The sequence below is a fragment of the Rosa rugosa genome, chromosome 5, assembly GCF_958449725.1.
Source record: "Rosa rugosa chromosome 5, drRosRugo1.1, whole genome shotgun sequence".
Taxonomy (NCBI): Eukaryota; Viridiplantae; Streptophyta; class Magnoliopsida; order Rosales; family Rosaceae; genus Rosa; species Rosa rugosa.
In genome coordinates this window covers 19,415,082-19,431,037 of record NC_084824.1, presented here as the reverse complement: position 1 = coordinate 19,431,037, position 15,956 = coordinate 19,415,082, and the positions used below count along the sequence as shown (strand labels likewise).

Here is a 15,956-nt window from a genome sequence, read left to right as displayed (position 1 = left end):
TTGGCGGTAGTCGTATCCAAGGCGGTTCAAGGCTCAAGGACCGAAATTCTCTTTCATGGTATTCCTACTCCGGTTCAAGGGTCGTAGGAACTCACTTGACATGAATTAGAGCCGGTTCAAGGGTCTCTAATTCACATCAAGAGGCCTAAAGATCGAGGAATTAGACTACTAAGCGACCCGCCCGCGCATTCACGCAACGGGTGTAAATCACCATGCTTATAACCCCTCGAATACGAAATTGAAGGTTTCTAGCTTAGGAATTAGAGGGGGTCAAGCCTCTAACTCCATCCTAGACATGCTCAAAATACACACCCTAGAGTTGACTAGGCTCCTAGACATGCATTTTAACCCAACAAAAATAGTCATAAGCATCCATCATATGAAAATTGCATCATTACATTAAAATAAGCATCTTTTACACAAGATTTGGACTAGGGCACACAACCATAGCCCCCAACAACAAAACTACTCACTACCCATCATTAAACAAACATCAATATACATAATTTAAAGAGGAACAAAGTGAAGAGAAGTAGGAGTAACAAGAATAAGCCACAAATTGCTATAAAGCAATTATGACTAGCCTTGATTTATGGCTCCCCACTTTTACCCAAATTTAATGGTGATGAATTTCTTGATGCTTGGGCTCCCCCTTTGAAATTTGTGGAATTGATGAGAAGATGAAATCTTAGTGAGGTAGATCTTGGTGAGGTGAATTTTGGTGAAGTGAAGTGGATCTTGGTGAAGAGAGAAAGTTGATGAAGTGGTGTGGAGAAGATGAGATATGGGGTGAGTGGGTTCGGTGTTAGAGAGAAGATGAAAGGAAATTGGGGAGTGCGGATGAAAATGCTGGAGTGGTGGTGCGGCGCAATCGTCGTTCTTCCTGTAGAATGTAGAATAGAGAATAGGGTGCTTAAATATGGTCTCGGTGGTGTGCAGTTGTCCCAGATAGAATGGAGAGGATGAGATTTGTTGAGGTGGCAGCTCCTCAATGGCTCCAAAAGAAAGAGAAAGATGCAACTATATGCTGGCGCGTGAAAGAGTGAAGGATGAGGATGGCTATGTTGGAGAGGAAAGATCCCACATTGGAAAAGTGACAAATAAAATATAACTTATAAGTGGGTGGATCTCACCCAATTGTACCGAGGCCTTATGTGATTAAAACCCAACACCTATTGGGTGGTTAAGTTGGGACAGTATCGGTACAATGGTGGGCCACGGGCCACACTTGTCGCTGTTTAACATGGTATCAGAGCGGGTCCCTCTCCAATTACGTCTCCAATTATCATGGGCCCGAATTTGGGTTCCTTATATTGCCATCGGAAAAATTCCGATCGGATTGTTACCAAGTGTCCGATGGGTGCCTTGGATTGTATTGACCAAGTCTCTGATATGAGGCTTATGTCCCAATTTCCAAAGTGGGAATTGGATTAATTAATTTCACGTGCGAACCTAGAGCTAGGTTGCACATGAGGGGGCGTGTTGGAGAGGAAAGATCCCACATTGGAAAAGTGACAAAATATAATATAACTTATAAGTGGGTGACTCTTACCTAATTGTACCGAGACCTTTTATGATTAAAACCCAACACCTATCGGGTGGTTAAGTTGGGACAGTATCGGTACAATGGTGGGTCACGGGCCACACTTGTCGCTGTTTAACATGGTATCAAAGCGGGTCCCTCTCCAATTACGTCTCCAATTATCATGGGCCCGAATTTGGGTTCCTTATATTGCCATTGAACAAATTCCGATCGGATTGTTACCAAGTGTCTGATGGGGGCCTTTTAGGTTTAGGGTTTAGGCCTCGGTACAATTGGGTGAGATCCACCCACTTATAAGTTATATTTTATTTGTCACTTTTCCAATGTGAGATCTTTCCTCTCCAACACGCCCCCTCACGTGCAACCTAACTCTAGGTCTGCACGTGAAATTAATTAATCCAATTTCCACATTGGAAATTGGGACACAAGTCTCATATCGGAGACTTGGTCGATACAATCCAAGGCCCACATTGGACACTTGGTAATTTCGATGGCAATACAGGGAACCCCAATTTGGACTCATGATACGTGCCTACGTGGAGACGCAATTAGAGAAGGACCCGCTCTGATACCATGTTAAACAGCGACAAGCGTGGCCCGTGATCCCATCCAATTGTACCGAGACCTTTTGTGATTAAAACCCAACACCTAACAGGTGGTTAAGTTGGGACAGTATCGGTACAATGGTGGGCCACGGGCCACGCTTGTCGCTGTTTAACAGGCTAGCTGCACGTGGTCTTTGGCTGGGAGAGGAAGACTAAAAACTGCACCCTTGATAATAAATTGGTAGCTTAATTAAGCTCATAGCTTAATTGAGCTTAATTAAATCCATGCAGCACCTTTTGTAATTAAACCAAATTGGCTTAATTATTAATTAAGCTACCACCATTCTCCGATTTGAATCAACAAGTAATGCAAATTAATTCTGCTGCCATGTCCTTCCTTGTCTCATTTCTTTATTAGTGATCATGGTCCACCATTCTCGTTGGCCTCGACTCGTCATTTGTCGAAAATTCCTTTTGCTCTAATTTCGGGTCATTTCATCTCAATTTTTGCAACTCCACTTATTTCTACAAAATAAATATAAATGGATTAATTACATAATAATTGATTTGAGGATTAATGTATTTTCAGTGTTTAAGTAGCGATTACGTACATCAAAAATGCACGTAATCAGCTAGACAGACTAACGATCATTCATTTGAGTCAATTTCTATTAGAAGATACTTGAGCATTGAAGAGATAACGAGTTATTATCTTGTTTTGTGTTTGGGCTGCTTTTGTTTTGTTTTTTTGTTTATTGTTTTTTGTTTTTATATTTTGTACATGCTAGGAAATCTGTAGAAGTCATTCATAATAAAGTATATAGATTTTCATGAATCAATAAAAGTCTGTTGCTAAAATCAATGGTTTTAAGAAATCCATAACAGCTAGTCTATCAACTTTTTAAAGAGTTTGTGGACTTTTAAAAAAGTCTATCATTTAAAAAAAGTCTGTACAAATCCAAATACAATACAGCCCCCGTAGTTTATATGCATAATTTGACATAGAATAGAGTCAACTCAATGAGTTCCTTTACAAACCAAACTGTCCTGGTTTTACAATGGGGAGCAGGTTATGCTGCTTTCACTCTTTGGAGTTGTATTCAGCTTTCATTGAATATTGCTTTGTATTGTGTGTCTATGAAAATGTTAAGGAATTTGTGTTGACGCAGGAGAAGAAAGCCGTCAAGCAAGAGGACTTGAAACAACAGATGAAGTAGAAGTGGGCTCTTGTTGGTGATGTCAGAAAAGAGGTTATCTTTAGCTTTGATATTTTTCACTTTTACTTGGCGTAATCTGGATATCCCATCTGCAATATATGTTCCAAAGTTACGGTGTTTTTTTTTTCTCATGGTTTGAATATGAGTCTTATGCTTTTAACATAAAGAAAAGAAAAAATATGTGATAGTTATGCCTGTAGGAATATATTTTTATCCAATTTTAATTATATAAACTATTTTCCGATTATAATATGATCGATGTAGATGGCAATAGTTCTTTTTTATTTGGAGTTAACCATTACCTTCAAGATGTCATGTGGTTTCCGATTAGTTTGGTAATGGTTGGAGCAGCAAACTCGGGTTAGATCACCTGGGTTATTCCGAGGACGTGGGGAGCACCCAAAGGTTTGTTTGATTTACTTTTGTTTTATGTGATACACATTCTGGAGTGATACTTCTGCTCAAATGTAAAACTTTTTGTTTACTTGTTCTTGCTTCTGATAATTGCTATCTATATATGGTTTCAGTCAGGAAAGCTTGTAAGGCGGATTTCTCCAAAAGATGTTACAATAAAATGATAAATACAGGAAAGGATGCCCTGATTCCAGAATGTCCAATCCCTGGTGAAAGGTTTTAACTTTTGATTTTCATCTTTTCCAACTGTAAAACAAAGTTGACTGATTTACTGTCTAAGATTTAAAGGATGGTGCTTAATTTTTCTGATATATTAATCTCTTTCTTATCTGAGACTATTTTGAAGTTAACTAGAACATGTGATCTATGCAGTTGAAAAGAAATAAGGTATGACAATACTGTGACATGGTTAGCTTTCTACCAACACCCAATTAATCAAAAGGAATTCACATACATGCATGCATGTTTCTAGCAGGACCTCCAGTACTTAGAACTTCTGGAATTTCCAAATTTGGGTATCTAGCTAGCACTTAGTACTTCCTTGAAGAGGCAAAGTGACAAGGAGAGATTTGAGAAAGCAAGGAAGTTGAAGGTGTTTTTATTGAAATATGCTTATAATATCTTTCAATGAGAAATATCTTGTTCTGCTTTTGGATAATGTGGAGGAGATTTGTGATCGAACTTGCTGTTTGAAAACTTATTACCTGTAGGACTACATAGGAGCTATCAGGGCTGCATACATGCACTTGGGATATTACAAGTGAGGATGGTCAAAGCCGGCAGCTAGCAGTGGCTACCTATCTCATGGATAAACTTGGTCTGAGGGCTGGAATTGAGAAGGTATAACATGTGGACATTCTGTACTAAACTATAGAAATTTCTTCAGCTGCATGCATGATTTTCTGTTCCTTGATGAGTACTGTGAGATACTATATATAAAAAGAAAAGTATAGTGATCACTCTTCTGAGTGCTTAAAAGCAATTGGCATTCAATTTTAAGAGTCTTACTGTTTTTGAACAAGGTTCTCATGGGATCTGATGTAGGCTAAATCCACTCTCTAGTGCAACAGAATGGTGTATTAGGATCTTGGTAGCTAATTTTCAATTGTGCAGAGAGAGGGAGATAATTTGACTTTCGAACCATTTATGCTCAAAAAAGTTGACAGCAACAGAGTGGTTTATGCATGCTTGACTTTCCTTGCCTGCAGGTTGATGAGGATGATGATGAAGCTGATATTGTCAGTTGCCGCAGATTAAAAGTAGAGAATGTAAAAGCAATATCCCCTAACTTGTTAGAGGTAAGGCCATGCTTTACAGGAATTAGACTGAATTTTTTATGGTACTGTGAGCTTACACTATGACTAGTAAATAACATGTCAACTGCGTTTTTGATAAAAACCAGTTTAGCTTCCTCAGTAAAGATTCAATCAGATATAAAAATGCTGTTGAAGTTGATCTTCCTGTTTATGAGGCAATTGTAATGTTTCAGGCTGGTGAGCAGATGGTTTTCTAATTTTAGGATATTTCATTTTCTGTGGTGATTAATTGAAACCTTGATGCAGATCTATGAAAACTTTTTTTTGTGTTTCAGGTAAGTGTAGCAGTGACGAACTGTTTGACAAGTTGGACACCCGTAAATTGAATGCACATTTAAAGGCACTGATGTCCGGCCTTACAGCGGAAGTATTGCGTGCAGCCGTGCATACAATTTGTCTATCACATTGGATAAACTAGTAAGTTAGTGACTTAGTGCTGCCATCACTGATTTTGAACCTTGTATGTTTGGCTGTGCTTAATTAATATCAGCTGTTATATGTTGGTTAAATTTTTTTGTCACATATCTTTGCTCTTCCAATATATATATGGTCTTAAATCGTATGTCATCATCCCCCTGTTGTAGCGATTCTTACTTTCTTGTTTCCTTTGTCATTTTGACAGTTGAACAAGAAAACTATCGAGGGTGATATATCAGCAACCAAGGAGGTGAAGGACAGTCAATTAAGAATTTTAAATGAGCTAGTCATACACTAAATAATGGTATCTGTTACTTGATGGCATCTATAATTGTTGGTATTCTCTTTGTAGGTTGAAATGATTTGTAGTCATCAGCTTGATATCGAAGAGCCTCATAGTGCACAAATGTCTAGGATAATGGAGAAGATTGGTGAGCTTCAGGTAATAGACCTATCTGCTTGACTTTCTGAGTTCTTTATGCTTGAAACATCTCGACATAGAAAACAATATATAACCTCTTTTGTATGCTATTATATGTAAGGTAGGGGATTGCTTAGCTCTGTGACTTTTAACACCTTTCTTAATTACATTTCAGTTTGATATCATCTCTAATCATAAGCGCAATATCACAGGATCCTATAGTGCACAATTTGATAGCTTCATGGAGAAGATCGGTGAGCTTCAGGTATGACCTTAATTATCTAGGACTTATTGGCATCCATAGGATCTCATGATTAAAAATGGTAATTAAGGTAATGGAAGAGGGAATAAAAACAGTAACCTCTTTGAATATTTTAGTATTGACATTAATATGGGAGATCTTAGATAGTCCATGACTTGTAACACCTTTACCAATCTGATTGTCTTCTTTAGTTTCTTGTGGCCATGCCTTTCCTTGTCATCTATCTGTTTCAGTCTCCTGTTATAGTGATTCTTAATATTCCTTTTCTCTTTGATCTTATGGCAGTTGAGCAAGGGACTATAGATGAGATGTTTCAGAGCAACTTGATGTTTATGCCCGTGCAAACAAGGAGGTAACAACCCCTGGAGAATTTGCACTGAACTAGTTGTACTGTTCTCTCAATTTTGCGGGATCGATGCTTAACTGTTGCCATTTCACTTTGCAGGTTGCTATATATCACTTGTAATTATCTGCGTAGTATCTCAAAGACTGATAGTGCACAAACCCCTAGGTTAATGCTGAAGATTTACGAGCTCCTGGTAATGAATGAAAATTTATCTGATGCTCATGCGTGAAAACTTAATAATATTGTTGACTGAAATGCATGTCCATTTCTGTTTGGGATGTACGACATTTTGACAGAGCTGAAAGCATACTTGGACGGGGTAGAATAAGAAGCGTCCGGAGTCCCCAGCGAGAGATTCTTATGGAAAACGAAAGAGTGACTCAGCTCAAGAAGAGTAATTTCACTCGTTTGCTTCTTTAATTTGCACCAACTGAAAATCTTGTGTGGATGCTATGGTGGCTCATTTCAACTTTTCATTGTGGCTATGGTGGCTCATAGCCACAATGATTGATCCTAGAATCACTGTTGCATGGTGCAGGAGACATGGAGTTCCCATTGACAGTGTGAGTCACACTCTCATTGTCTTATTAAAACCAATAGTATTACCAATAGATATATATGCTTCAATTGTTCGAATGAAATTAAACATGTGGTCTATACAAAAATTATTGATGGTGATTGTTATAAGACTTAGCAATCTACTGAATGAGCTGGTGCGAGCTAGTTAACTTGACCGTTTGGTACTTACACAGGTATTTCCAAAGTCCCTCTTGAGAAAGTTTGCTTGGGCAATGGATGTCGGCCCTGACTTCAGATTCTGATCTTTGGAGATGCTCTGTGCTCATATTCCAAACTCCAAAGATAGTTGCTTTCTTTCTTTGCACTTTTCAATCATTCTATGTTTATGGAAGAGTACTTGCTTAGTTGCTTAAGAAAAATCTGTGTTGGACTGTTGGATTAAGAAAACACTTTTCAAATATTCTAATTTTGGGTGGTCATATATATCCTCCTAAATGAGTTAAGAAAATCTTGGAGAAGGTTGTGAATTGCCAACCAAATTTCCGAAGTGTTTTGTTCTGTAATTTTGTTGCTGTTTTATTTTCATTAACCAAATTTCAAGTGTTTGAAGTACCTTTCAAAGATTTGATTAAGGATTGTGACTCCAACTTTAGGCCAACCAATAGATTTGGTTGAATAGTAGCCATTTTTTATCGTTCAGATATCAATATGTGGATTGTATGAGATTAGTTTTGGCTCTTTCACAATGATGTGGCTCCGTGCTGGTGGATCACACATCCTTATTTGATAGAGATACCGACACTACATATAATTTCTCTTCTATTGTAATGCACAAGTTTCCGTATATTATATTAGGATTTGGAAAGTGGTGAAGGGTATTAGATTAGGGGTTCAATTTTTATCCAATGTGAAAGAAAAAAATAATAATAAGAATTAAAAGTATAAAATAAAAAGGGAAAATTTTGCAAACAGTACACCAAGTAAAGGCCACTAATAATTCTTATACATAAAGTTCCAAACCAAACATTTTGGTACACGAAATCTGAAACTCGACCCACTATTAGTACACGACGTCAATTTTTGACACCAAAATATCCATTATGCCCTCAGTTTTTTTTTTTTTAAATAAATTTTTTTTTCTGTTATTTTTTTTTCCTTCTCTTTTTCTATTATTTTTTTTCCTTCGTTTTTTCTGTTATTTTTTTTTCCTTCATTTTTTCTATTATTTTTTTTTCCTTCTTTTTTTTTCTGTTATTTTTTTTTCCTTCGTTTTTTCTGTTATTTTTTCTATTATTTTTTCTGTTATTTTTTTCTATTATTTTTTCTGTTATTTTTTTCTATTATTTTTTTCCTTAATTTTTTCTGTTATTTTTTTTTCTTCCTTCGTTTTTTTTTTCCTTCGTTTTTATCTCTTTCTTTCTTTCTTTTCACATGACTAAATATTGGCTGAGTTACAAATATGGAAAATTCTACAAAATGTTAACGTATGACATGCATACAATTGCCTTAAAAGTGGTAATTTGAGTCCTCAAAATAGTAATATTAGTCCTCAAAGTGGTAACATGAGTCCTTAAAGTGGTAAATTTTCTTAGTTACCACATGAGTCCTCAAAATAGTAATATTAGTCCTCAAAGTGGTAACATGAGTCCTTAAAGTGGTAAATTTTCTTAGTTTACCATATGAGTCCTCAAAATAGTAATATTAGTCCTCAAAGTGGTAACATGAGTCATTAAAGTGGTAAAAATAGTTGATGTATGAGAAATGTTAACATACCATAGCTTTACCCTACAAATATAAGCTGTAGGACCATAAATCTCACCAATTGGAGGGCAAGGGCGGTGTTGGAAGCGAGGGAGTGAGCCCGGAAGAAGGAAGAAGAAAGAGATAAAAACGAATGAAAAAAAATAACATAAAAAACGAAGGAAAAAAAAATAATAGAAAAAAATAACAGAAAAAACGAAGGAAAAAAAATAACAGAAAAAAAGAAGGAAAAAAAATTGATAGAAAAAAATAACAGAAAAAAAATTATAAAAAAAAAACTGAGGGCATAATGGACATTTTGGTGTCAAAAATTGACGTCGTGTACTGATAGTGGGTCGAGTTTCAAATTTCGTGTACCGAAATGTTTGGTTTGGAACTTTATGTATAAGAATTATTAGTGGCCTTTATTTGGTGTACTGTTTGCGAAATTTTCCCAAATAAAAAAACAACTTTCAAGTTTGAATATCATTTATCGTAAATCTAACATGGCAAGTTGGCAACAAACCACTTGGCCAAGCATAGTCTTGAACTCTTGATGGAGAGCTTGGTATGATGGAGCTAGCTCAATCCCTAGGCTTCATCACTCCTAGCCTATTCTACTAGATGACATTCTTGTCTACTGTTAGTCTATGGATATTCCAAGCTCTATGAACTAATTGTTGTTTTCCCCTCTAATTCTCCACATTTTTATATTTTTCATAATTTTAACCACTGCAAGTGGCCTAGTGGTTCTTGCCTAGTTGGGTGTGCTTCTCAATCTAGGTTTGAACCCCGAAGTTGTCAAAGTGGTCAGGCGGCACTGTACTGCAATGCACAGTTGGAGCATTTCACATGTGCCGAAGGGGTTTATCTTGGGCCTAGGAAGCCTTTGGGTTCCTCTTGACAAAGTCAAAAAAAAAAGTTTCAGTAAAATATCAAGTTACAATACCCTTCGTGTGAACTTGGACAAATGTGTGCTTTGGTGCTGCACTGGTTATATATGGTCTCTCATGGTGAATTGGTGATGGTGCTTCTGTAATTAGTAGTCTAGTGTGGACTACTGTGTGAATTTTCTACTGACTTTATAATGGTTGATATTTAACTTCTTATGTTGGATTTCTAGAATGACTGCTTACAAATGAACTCTATTTTGATTTATGTTTGCCTACATCTTAACATTGTGGAGCTGATTATATGCAGTGGGCAATATGGACCATTGCAGTCTCACTGTTATTAGTGTCCATCCTAAGCATATTTTAAGGGTAGAGCCAATCAATATGATGGTGGCTGTGGGCGTCGTCAACTACTACTAGACCCACAATAAAGACAATTAACTCTATAGTTAATATGGCGATAAATATCGATTATAAAAGCGACGATTAATACGGCCTTAACTACGATAATAACTACGCGCAATGATTATGGTTATGAATGCGCGATGAATGACTGTCGTAAATGAGCCATAATTAACCATCGTTAATACATCAATGATTATCATCATAAGTGTGTAAGAAAATCCAGTCATAAAAGCGGAAATAATAGCGGCTTGTCTCCAGAGTAAGTCATTGGAGGGTTTTCAGCAGACTCGACTTAGAATCGTACTGACTTAGGCATTGGAGGGTTTTCAGCAGGTAGCCCCCTCATCTTAGAGCCAACGATAGAACTCCGAGTCAACTCCCCAAGGAAACTTCTTGATCTTTCCTTGTCAGCTCCCGCTCCAGTTCGCATTCATTGGTGATTCAAACTCCTCTTCGGAATTTTTCGTCACCAACAAGTGGCGCCGTCTATGGGAAGCACTTTTCCCTAAAAAGTGATGGCAGGAGCTGCACCTTAAGGAATCCCATTTCTGTCACTGAGGACTAGCAGTGATGAAACCCAGCCCCTACACTGACTTGCCCCAAACCTAATCCAAGATCTGAACTTGCCTCCGGACGACGAGATGTAAAGGCTGATGTAGCGGCGAGGCCAGCAACGGCGCTTGCCAAACCAACAGAGTAATAAGCGCGGGCACCTTCAGTGCCGCCAACAAAGGCTTTGGCGTGCCTCTCGCCGAGGTGGCAAGCAACACACTGATTGGATGAATAACCGGAGGAACCAGTACAGGCCAGTCCAAGAAAGCACGCGCTGAAGAAAGTGATTGATGAATGTAATTAAGCCGGTCCTCGAGGGCTCACAACAGAAATCTAAGGGGACATTTTACAAATCTCCATTCAAATTTGCAAATGGGCACCAACCCAGGTAACACAGATCAGTGATTAGCAGTTACTCCTGTGATTTTCGTTCAAAATTGATCTCGAAATGCAATTGAGGCTAGTGGCTGGAGTGACTGAAATATTGTTCGCTTAACTTGCGCGACCTCCTGAACCTCACCCTCCCCAGCAGTAGGGGTGTGATGATGGACCACACCCTCGCCAGCGGCGGAGTGGGATGAAATAGCACACCCTCTCCGGCAGCGGGGTGGGCTGGTAGGACCACACCTCGCCGACGGCGGGGGTGAGCCGATATACCTCACCCCCTCGCTGTAGGTGGGGGTGGGATGATGGACCTCACCCTCGCTGTATGCGACGGTGGGACGAGGTGACAGATCTTATTCTTGTGGGACGTGGAGATTGACAAACTTAGTTTGCGAGATTGATAGTGGATGCAAACCCCTCAGGGCATGGGGGAAATCCCATAAGAGATCGTCGGCTGGTAAACCAAGTTTGGTTTCAAATTCTCCAATACATTGCTTTTTTGTTTTGTTTTTCTTCTTGGGCGACTGCACACGCAGGGAAGAAAAACAAGGGGCATGTAGGGAAGTGAATTATACGTCATGTAAAAGAATTCTCAAAGAGAAGAACTCTAGAGGAGGCGAATTTTTCTCAAAGAGAAAAACCCTCAAGGAAGCAAGGGCTCGTAGAGGTAAGTTTCTCTCGATGAGGCGAATTTTCAAAGAGACAAAAAAGTGAACTTTTAAGGAGGCAGGCTCTTGAGGGAGCAACTGCGCCAAGCACTCAAGGTTAGTACATATGATATGATAATACTCAAATGATTGATAATTTATAAAGGCATGTTGGTAAACGCTCAAGGAGACAGGTAATTGAGGGAGTGATCATGCCAACCGTTCGAGATGGTAATCGGGGCCGGCGTCACGGTCATAGTGAAAGGTGTCACCAACGTTGGAGTCAACATTGCAGTCATCGAAAAGTAGTCGCCATCATCAACGCCAGCGACGCTATCATCGGGGTCAGTGTAGTAATCATCGATGCCGGCATCGCGGTCATCGGTGCCGGCATCTTAATCGTTGACGCCAGCAGTGCGGTCATCGAGAAAGGCGTCGTTGTCACGGTCATGGAAACAGCAATGATGGTCATCGAGGTCGGCGTCACCGTCATCGAGAAAGGCGTCACCATCGTCGAGAAAAAAGTCATGGGGAGAAGCACTACTGTCATCGAGACTAGCGCCGTCGTCGTCGTCAAGATGAGCGTCATGGTTGTCGAGATTAACAGTCATGTCCCAAGAAACTAAATGTTCGAGTGATTGAGAAGGCTGAGAAGCTTCGAAGTCGAGGAGCGTCGTCGGAGCCCACACAATACGATAAGAGAGACTCGTCTATCCCAAGGAAATTCAGTATCATGCTTTGGCGGTACTCTGTGATGATGTCACGAGCCAAAAAAAAAAACACACTCACAAAGAGAAGAGAGAGAGCTTCGCAGTAGGGTACTTAGGCTCGACATCTAGCTTGAGCTGCGCTGGGGGTACAGCTCGGGGATGAGGCCTGTGAGACGATGCTGGTCGTCAGGGGCACTGTACGCAGACGAGATTGAAAACTAGGCTCCGGTGCCGCGAGCAGGCGAGGTTGCGAAGTGAAGATCCGGCGATTGACCTGCTATACTTACATAAGCATTTGCCTAACCATAATTAGCTATAATGAGCTACACTCATACCACCGCCAGCGGTACCAACAACCAGCAAGGGTGTGACCAACGGAAACACCACCAAGCGGGCTACCACCTGAACGCTGCCTCAGCCCGAGATCACCGTTGACGCTCCGCCACGCGCCGCGCCAAGGTCACCTCGCTGAAACATCAGAAGCTAGGAATTGAAGCACATCAGTCCCACATCGAAAACAAGAAAGAGATCAGTCTCTCCCTCACCTATAAAAGGTCCACTCCTCTCTCCTAATTAATTATGCCTTTACTACTTACCTAACATTATTCTATCAACATAAATACATTGACTGACTTAGGCATCAGAGTAGAGAAGACTGCCAACCGTGGTCTCCCTCTAACGCCCTGTGTATTTTACTTGACAAGTAACGGAAGTGCTGCAACCTCTTCAGCAGCGGTCCAAGTGTGGACCAACGTTAAACAAGATCTAGTTACCGCTAAATCTCAGACATCAACACCTGTTGTGAGACAGAGGCAGATCCGAGTTCTGGTCTGGGTGCATCGGCGTCAGCGTCGTCCATGAGATGAGATGCTGACTTAAGTGAGGACGAGGCTCTTCTTATGTGGAGAAAGTTCAAGCTTTAGAAATTTTCTCTTGGGAAAGGTTCCTAAGTAGAAAATTTGGGGCATTATGGGGGTGGTCAACTACTACTAGACCCATAATAAAGACAATTAACTCAGTAGTTAATATGGTGATGAATATCGATCATAAAAGCGACAATTAATACGGCCTTAACTACAATAATAACTACACGCAATGATTACGGTTATGAATGCGCGATGAATGACTGTCATAAATGAGTCATGATTAACCATCGTTAATGCAGCAGTGATTATCATCATAAGTATGTAAAATGCGGCCATAAAAGCGGAATTAATGGCGGCTTGTCCCCCAAGTAAGTCATTGCCTATATAAATGAGGCTTGACGTCCAGGTAAACCATCTCATTCTGATTCCTCTCATTAGACTCGACTAAGAAACGTACTGACTTAGGCATCAAAGGGTTTTCTGCAGGTACCCCCCTCCTCTTCGAGCTGACGGTCAAACTCCGAGTCAACTCCCCAAGGAAACTTCTCAATCTTTCCTGGTCAGCTCTCGCTCCAGTTCGCATTCATTGGTGAGTCAAACTCCTTTTCAGAATTTTTCGTCACCAAAGTGGCTGAGTTTGTAGAGTGAGATGAATACTAAATACTTAGAGCATCTTTAGCAGACTCTCTATCTTGGCTCCTTAGGTATTTTTGAGAGCATATTTAGCTTTTTATCAATTTTAGCGCCTGCACCAGACTCCTAAGTGGCTCTTCATTTTAACTTTTAGTTATCCGCTTCTAAATATAAAGAACGAGATGAGGCTTTCTATTATTTTTGTTAATTTAAAACATTCCTTTTTAGTCATTCTATGTAATTCTAAATACATTTAAACTTATCTTCATTCAATAAATAATATAAATTCAAACCTAGCTAAAATAGAAAGAACTTATGCAAACATATTTCTAAAGTGGCTAGCAAAATGACTTTTTAGCTACTTTGGCTAAATTTGACTAAAAAATGGTTGTATTGCTAAAGATGCTCTTATATTCTTAATGTTAATGAAATGCATTGATGCATATTTGATGACCTCATGGCCGTCATTATCATTTAGAATAAGCATCAAGTATCAGAAAATACCATGAAAAATTCCAATATTATATTATTTTTTTTTTGTTGGATTCAAACTGATAATTTCATTCACTGATGCCAAAGGCAAAAAGGGTAATAGCAGCGCATAGATGCCTCTGCCCCCAAACTTGTTACATAGTATATTTCTCCACAAGATCTTGTAGCCAAATAGGGCCTATTTCCTTGCAAAACATACTCCCAGCCATAGCCAAAGCTGACCGGCCGGGCTAAAGCATGAGGAAGCTAATTGTACTTTTTCCTAACATGCTTCCACTTAACCATCTCCATCTCTACCATCACATGTTTAACACCCTCAATAACAGCCCCAATCTCACTCAAGTCAAAGCCATTACTGTCTAAAGCCTTCAACACATTCAAGACATCACCTTCAATCTCAACTCTAGTAAAACCCAGCTCTTTACAATAAAGAATTCCATACCTTAAAGCTCCAGCTTCTGTTGCCAACAGACTAAGTGTCCCATCAACAGGATCAACCAATGCACCTTGCATCCTTCCAAATTCATCAAGAACTACTGCACGTATACCAACTCTTCCATTTTTTTACATCACATGCACCATCAAAGTGAAGCTTGATCCAACTAGGAGGAGGAGCCTCCCAAATTAACGAATCTGCATCATTGTCGCTAGATTGCAAAGGCTTCTGGTCCTTTACATTTGCATTGGACCATTCCTCCATCCACTCTACTGCTTTATGGAACAACTCAGAAGCTTGCAGCTCCTTACCCCAATGAAAAGCATTATTTCTATGACGCCAAATCCACCAAGCTATTCCTGCAAACAATTCTATCTCCCTAACCTCTCCTTCTGCAGCAACATGACACAACAGATCAATAAAAGAAGGCACACTCCATATCTTCACCACTGACCTCAACCAAGTTAATTTCCACACCTACATGTTTAGCCTTTGGACACTGCCATATGCAATGCATTACTCAAAAAAATTAGTAAAAAAAATTATATATACAATCATCCTTACTTTAAGCAAGAGATGACTTTTGAGTTCAAGGTTATTTCTTTTTTTTCGAAATCTTCTTACTTATGAGGAGTATCTCACGGTAAACTGATGACTCACCTTAAGAACAACACCACCAATGGGTTAAAAACCAACAACATTGTTATGTATGCTGGTAGGTTGTCAATGAGTCATGTTGAGTCGAGTGCATATCATATCTAGATATTAAACGTGTCACGGTTATAAATATGTCATAATAAACAAACACAAACTCAACTTGTTTATTAAACGGGTGACGCACTGTAACCCGTTTAACCCATTTAGTAAACAAGTCGTGTGAAAGTTAATTTGATGACCTATTTATACTATATAAGTGGGTCACGATTTGACCCATTTAAGATACGTGATTGAAAAGGATGTAAAAATCTTAAAATACTAGTACACAACTTCACCATTGCATCTCTTTAAGATGTTAACTTTCTAAAAATATTTCATATTTAGTTGGTTGTGTATATCGAAACCCTAATGGTTTCGAGTCTATGCGGTAGTGGCTTGGTCATCACGGTGCAGTGTCGGTGTCAAGCTTGACGGGGCATCCATAGGTCTACGGTTATTGAGGCTTGAGGACAATGGTGGTGCGCGGAGGTGTCAATTACCC

The 15,956-nt window shown here is 39.3% G+C and overlaps 1 protein-coding gene and 1 pseudogene across 1 annotated transcript; one reads left to right on the top strand and one right to left on the bottom strand.

Annotated features, from left to right (window-relative positions):
* The first annotated feature begins 3,269 nt into the window (after nt 1-3,269).
* On the top strand, nt 3,270-7,547 carry LOC133711952 (DNA topoisomerase 1-like; annotated as a pseudogene).
* A 7,021-nt stretch (nt 7,548-14,568) lies between these two features.
* On the bottom strand, nt 14,569-15,275 carry LOC133711306 (uncharacterized). The gene is made up of 3 exons (XM_062137448.1): nt 15,236-15,275; nt 14,902-15,150; nt 14,569-14,858 (listed from the first exon to the last, which is right to left on the bottom strand). The coding sequence occupies exons 1-3, from the start codon at nt 15,273-15,275 to the stop codon at nt 14,569-14,571; spliced, it is 579 nt and encodes a 192-aa protein (XP_061993432.1).
* Nucleotides 15,276-15,956: the final 681 nt, after the last annotated feature.

What these genes read in the sequence shown, in the direction of transcription:
- LOC133711306 (XM_062137448.1), bottom strand. Translation starts at nt 15,275, where the DNA reads ATGCATTGCATATGGCAGTGTCCAAAGGCTAAACATGTAG. An exon ending in TCCAAAGGCTAAACATGTAG is followed by an intron (nt 15,151 to 15,235) that starts GTGTGGAAATTA and finishes ATGTTGCTGCAG; the next exon opens with AAGGAGAGGTTAGGGAGATA. An exon ending in GATCAAGCTTCACTTTGATG is followed by an intron (nt 14,859 to 14,901) that starts GTGCATGTGATG and finishes GTATACGTGCAG; the next exon opens with TAGTTCTTGATGAATTTGGA.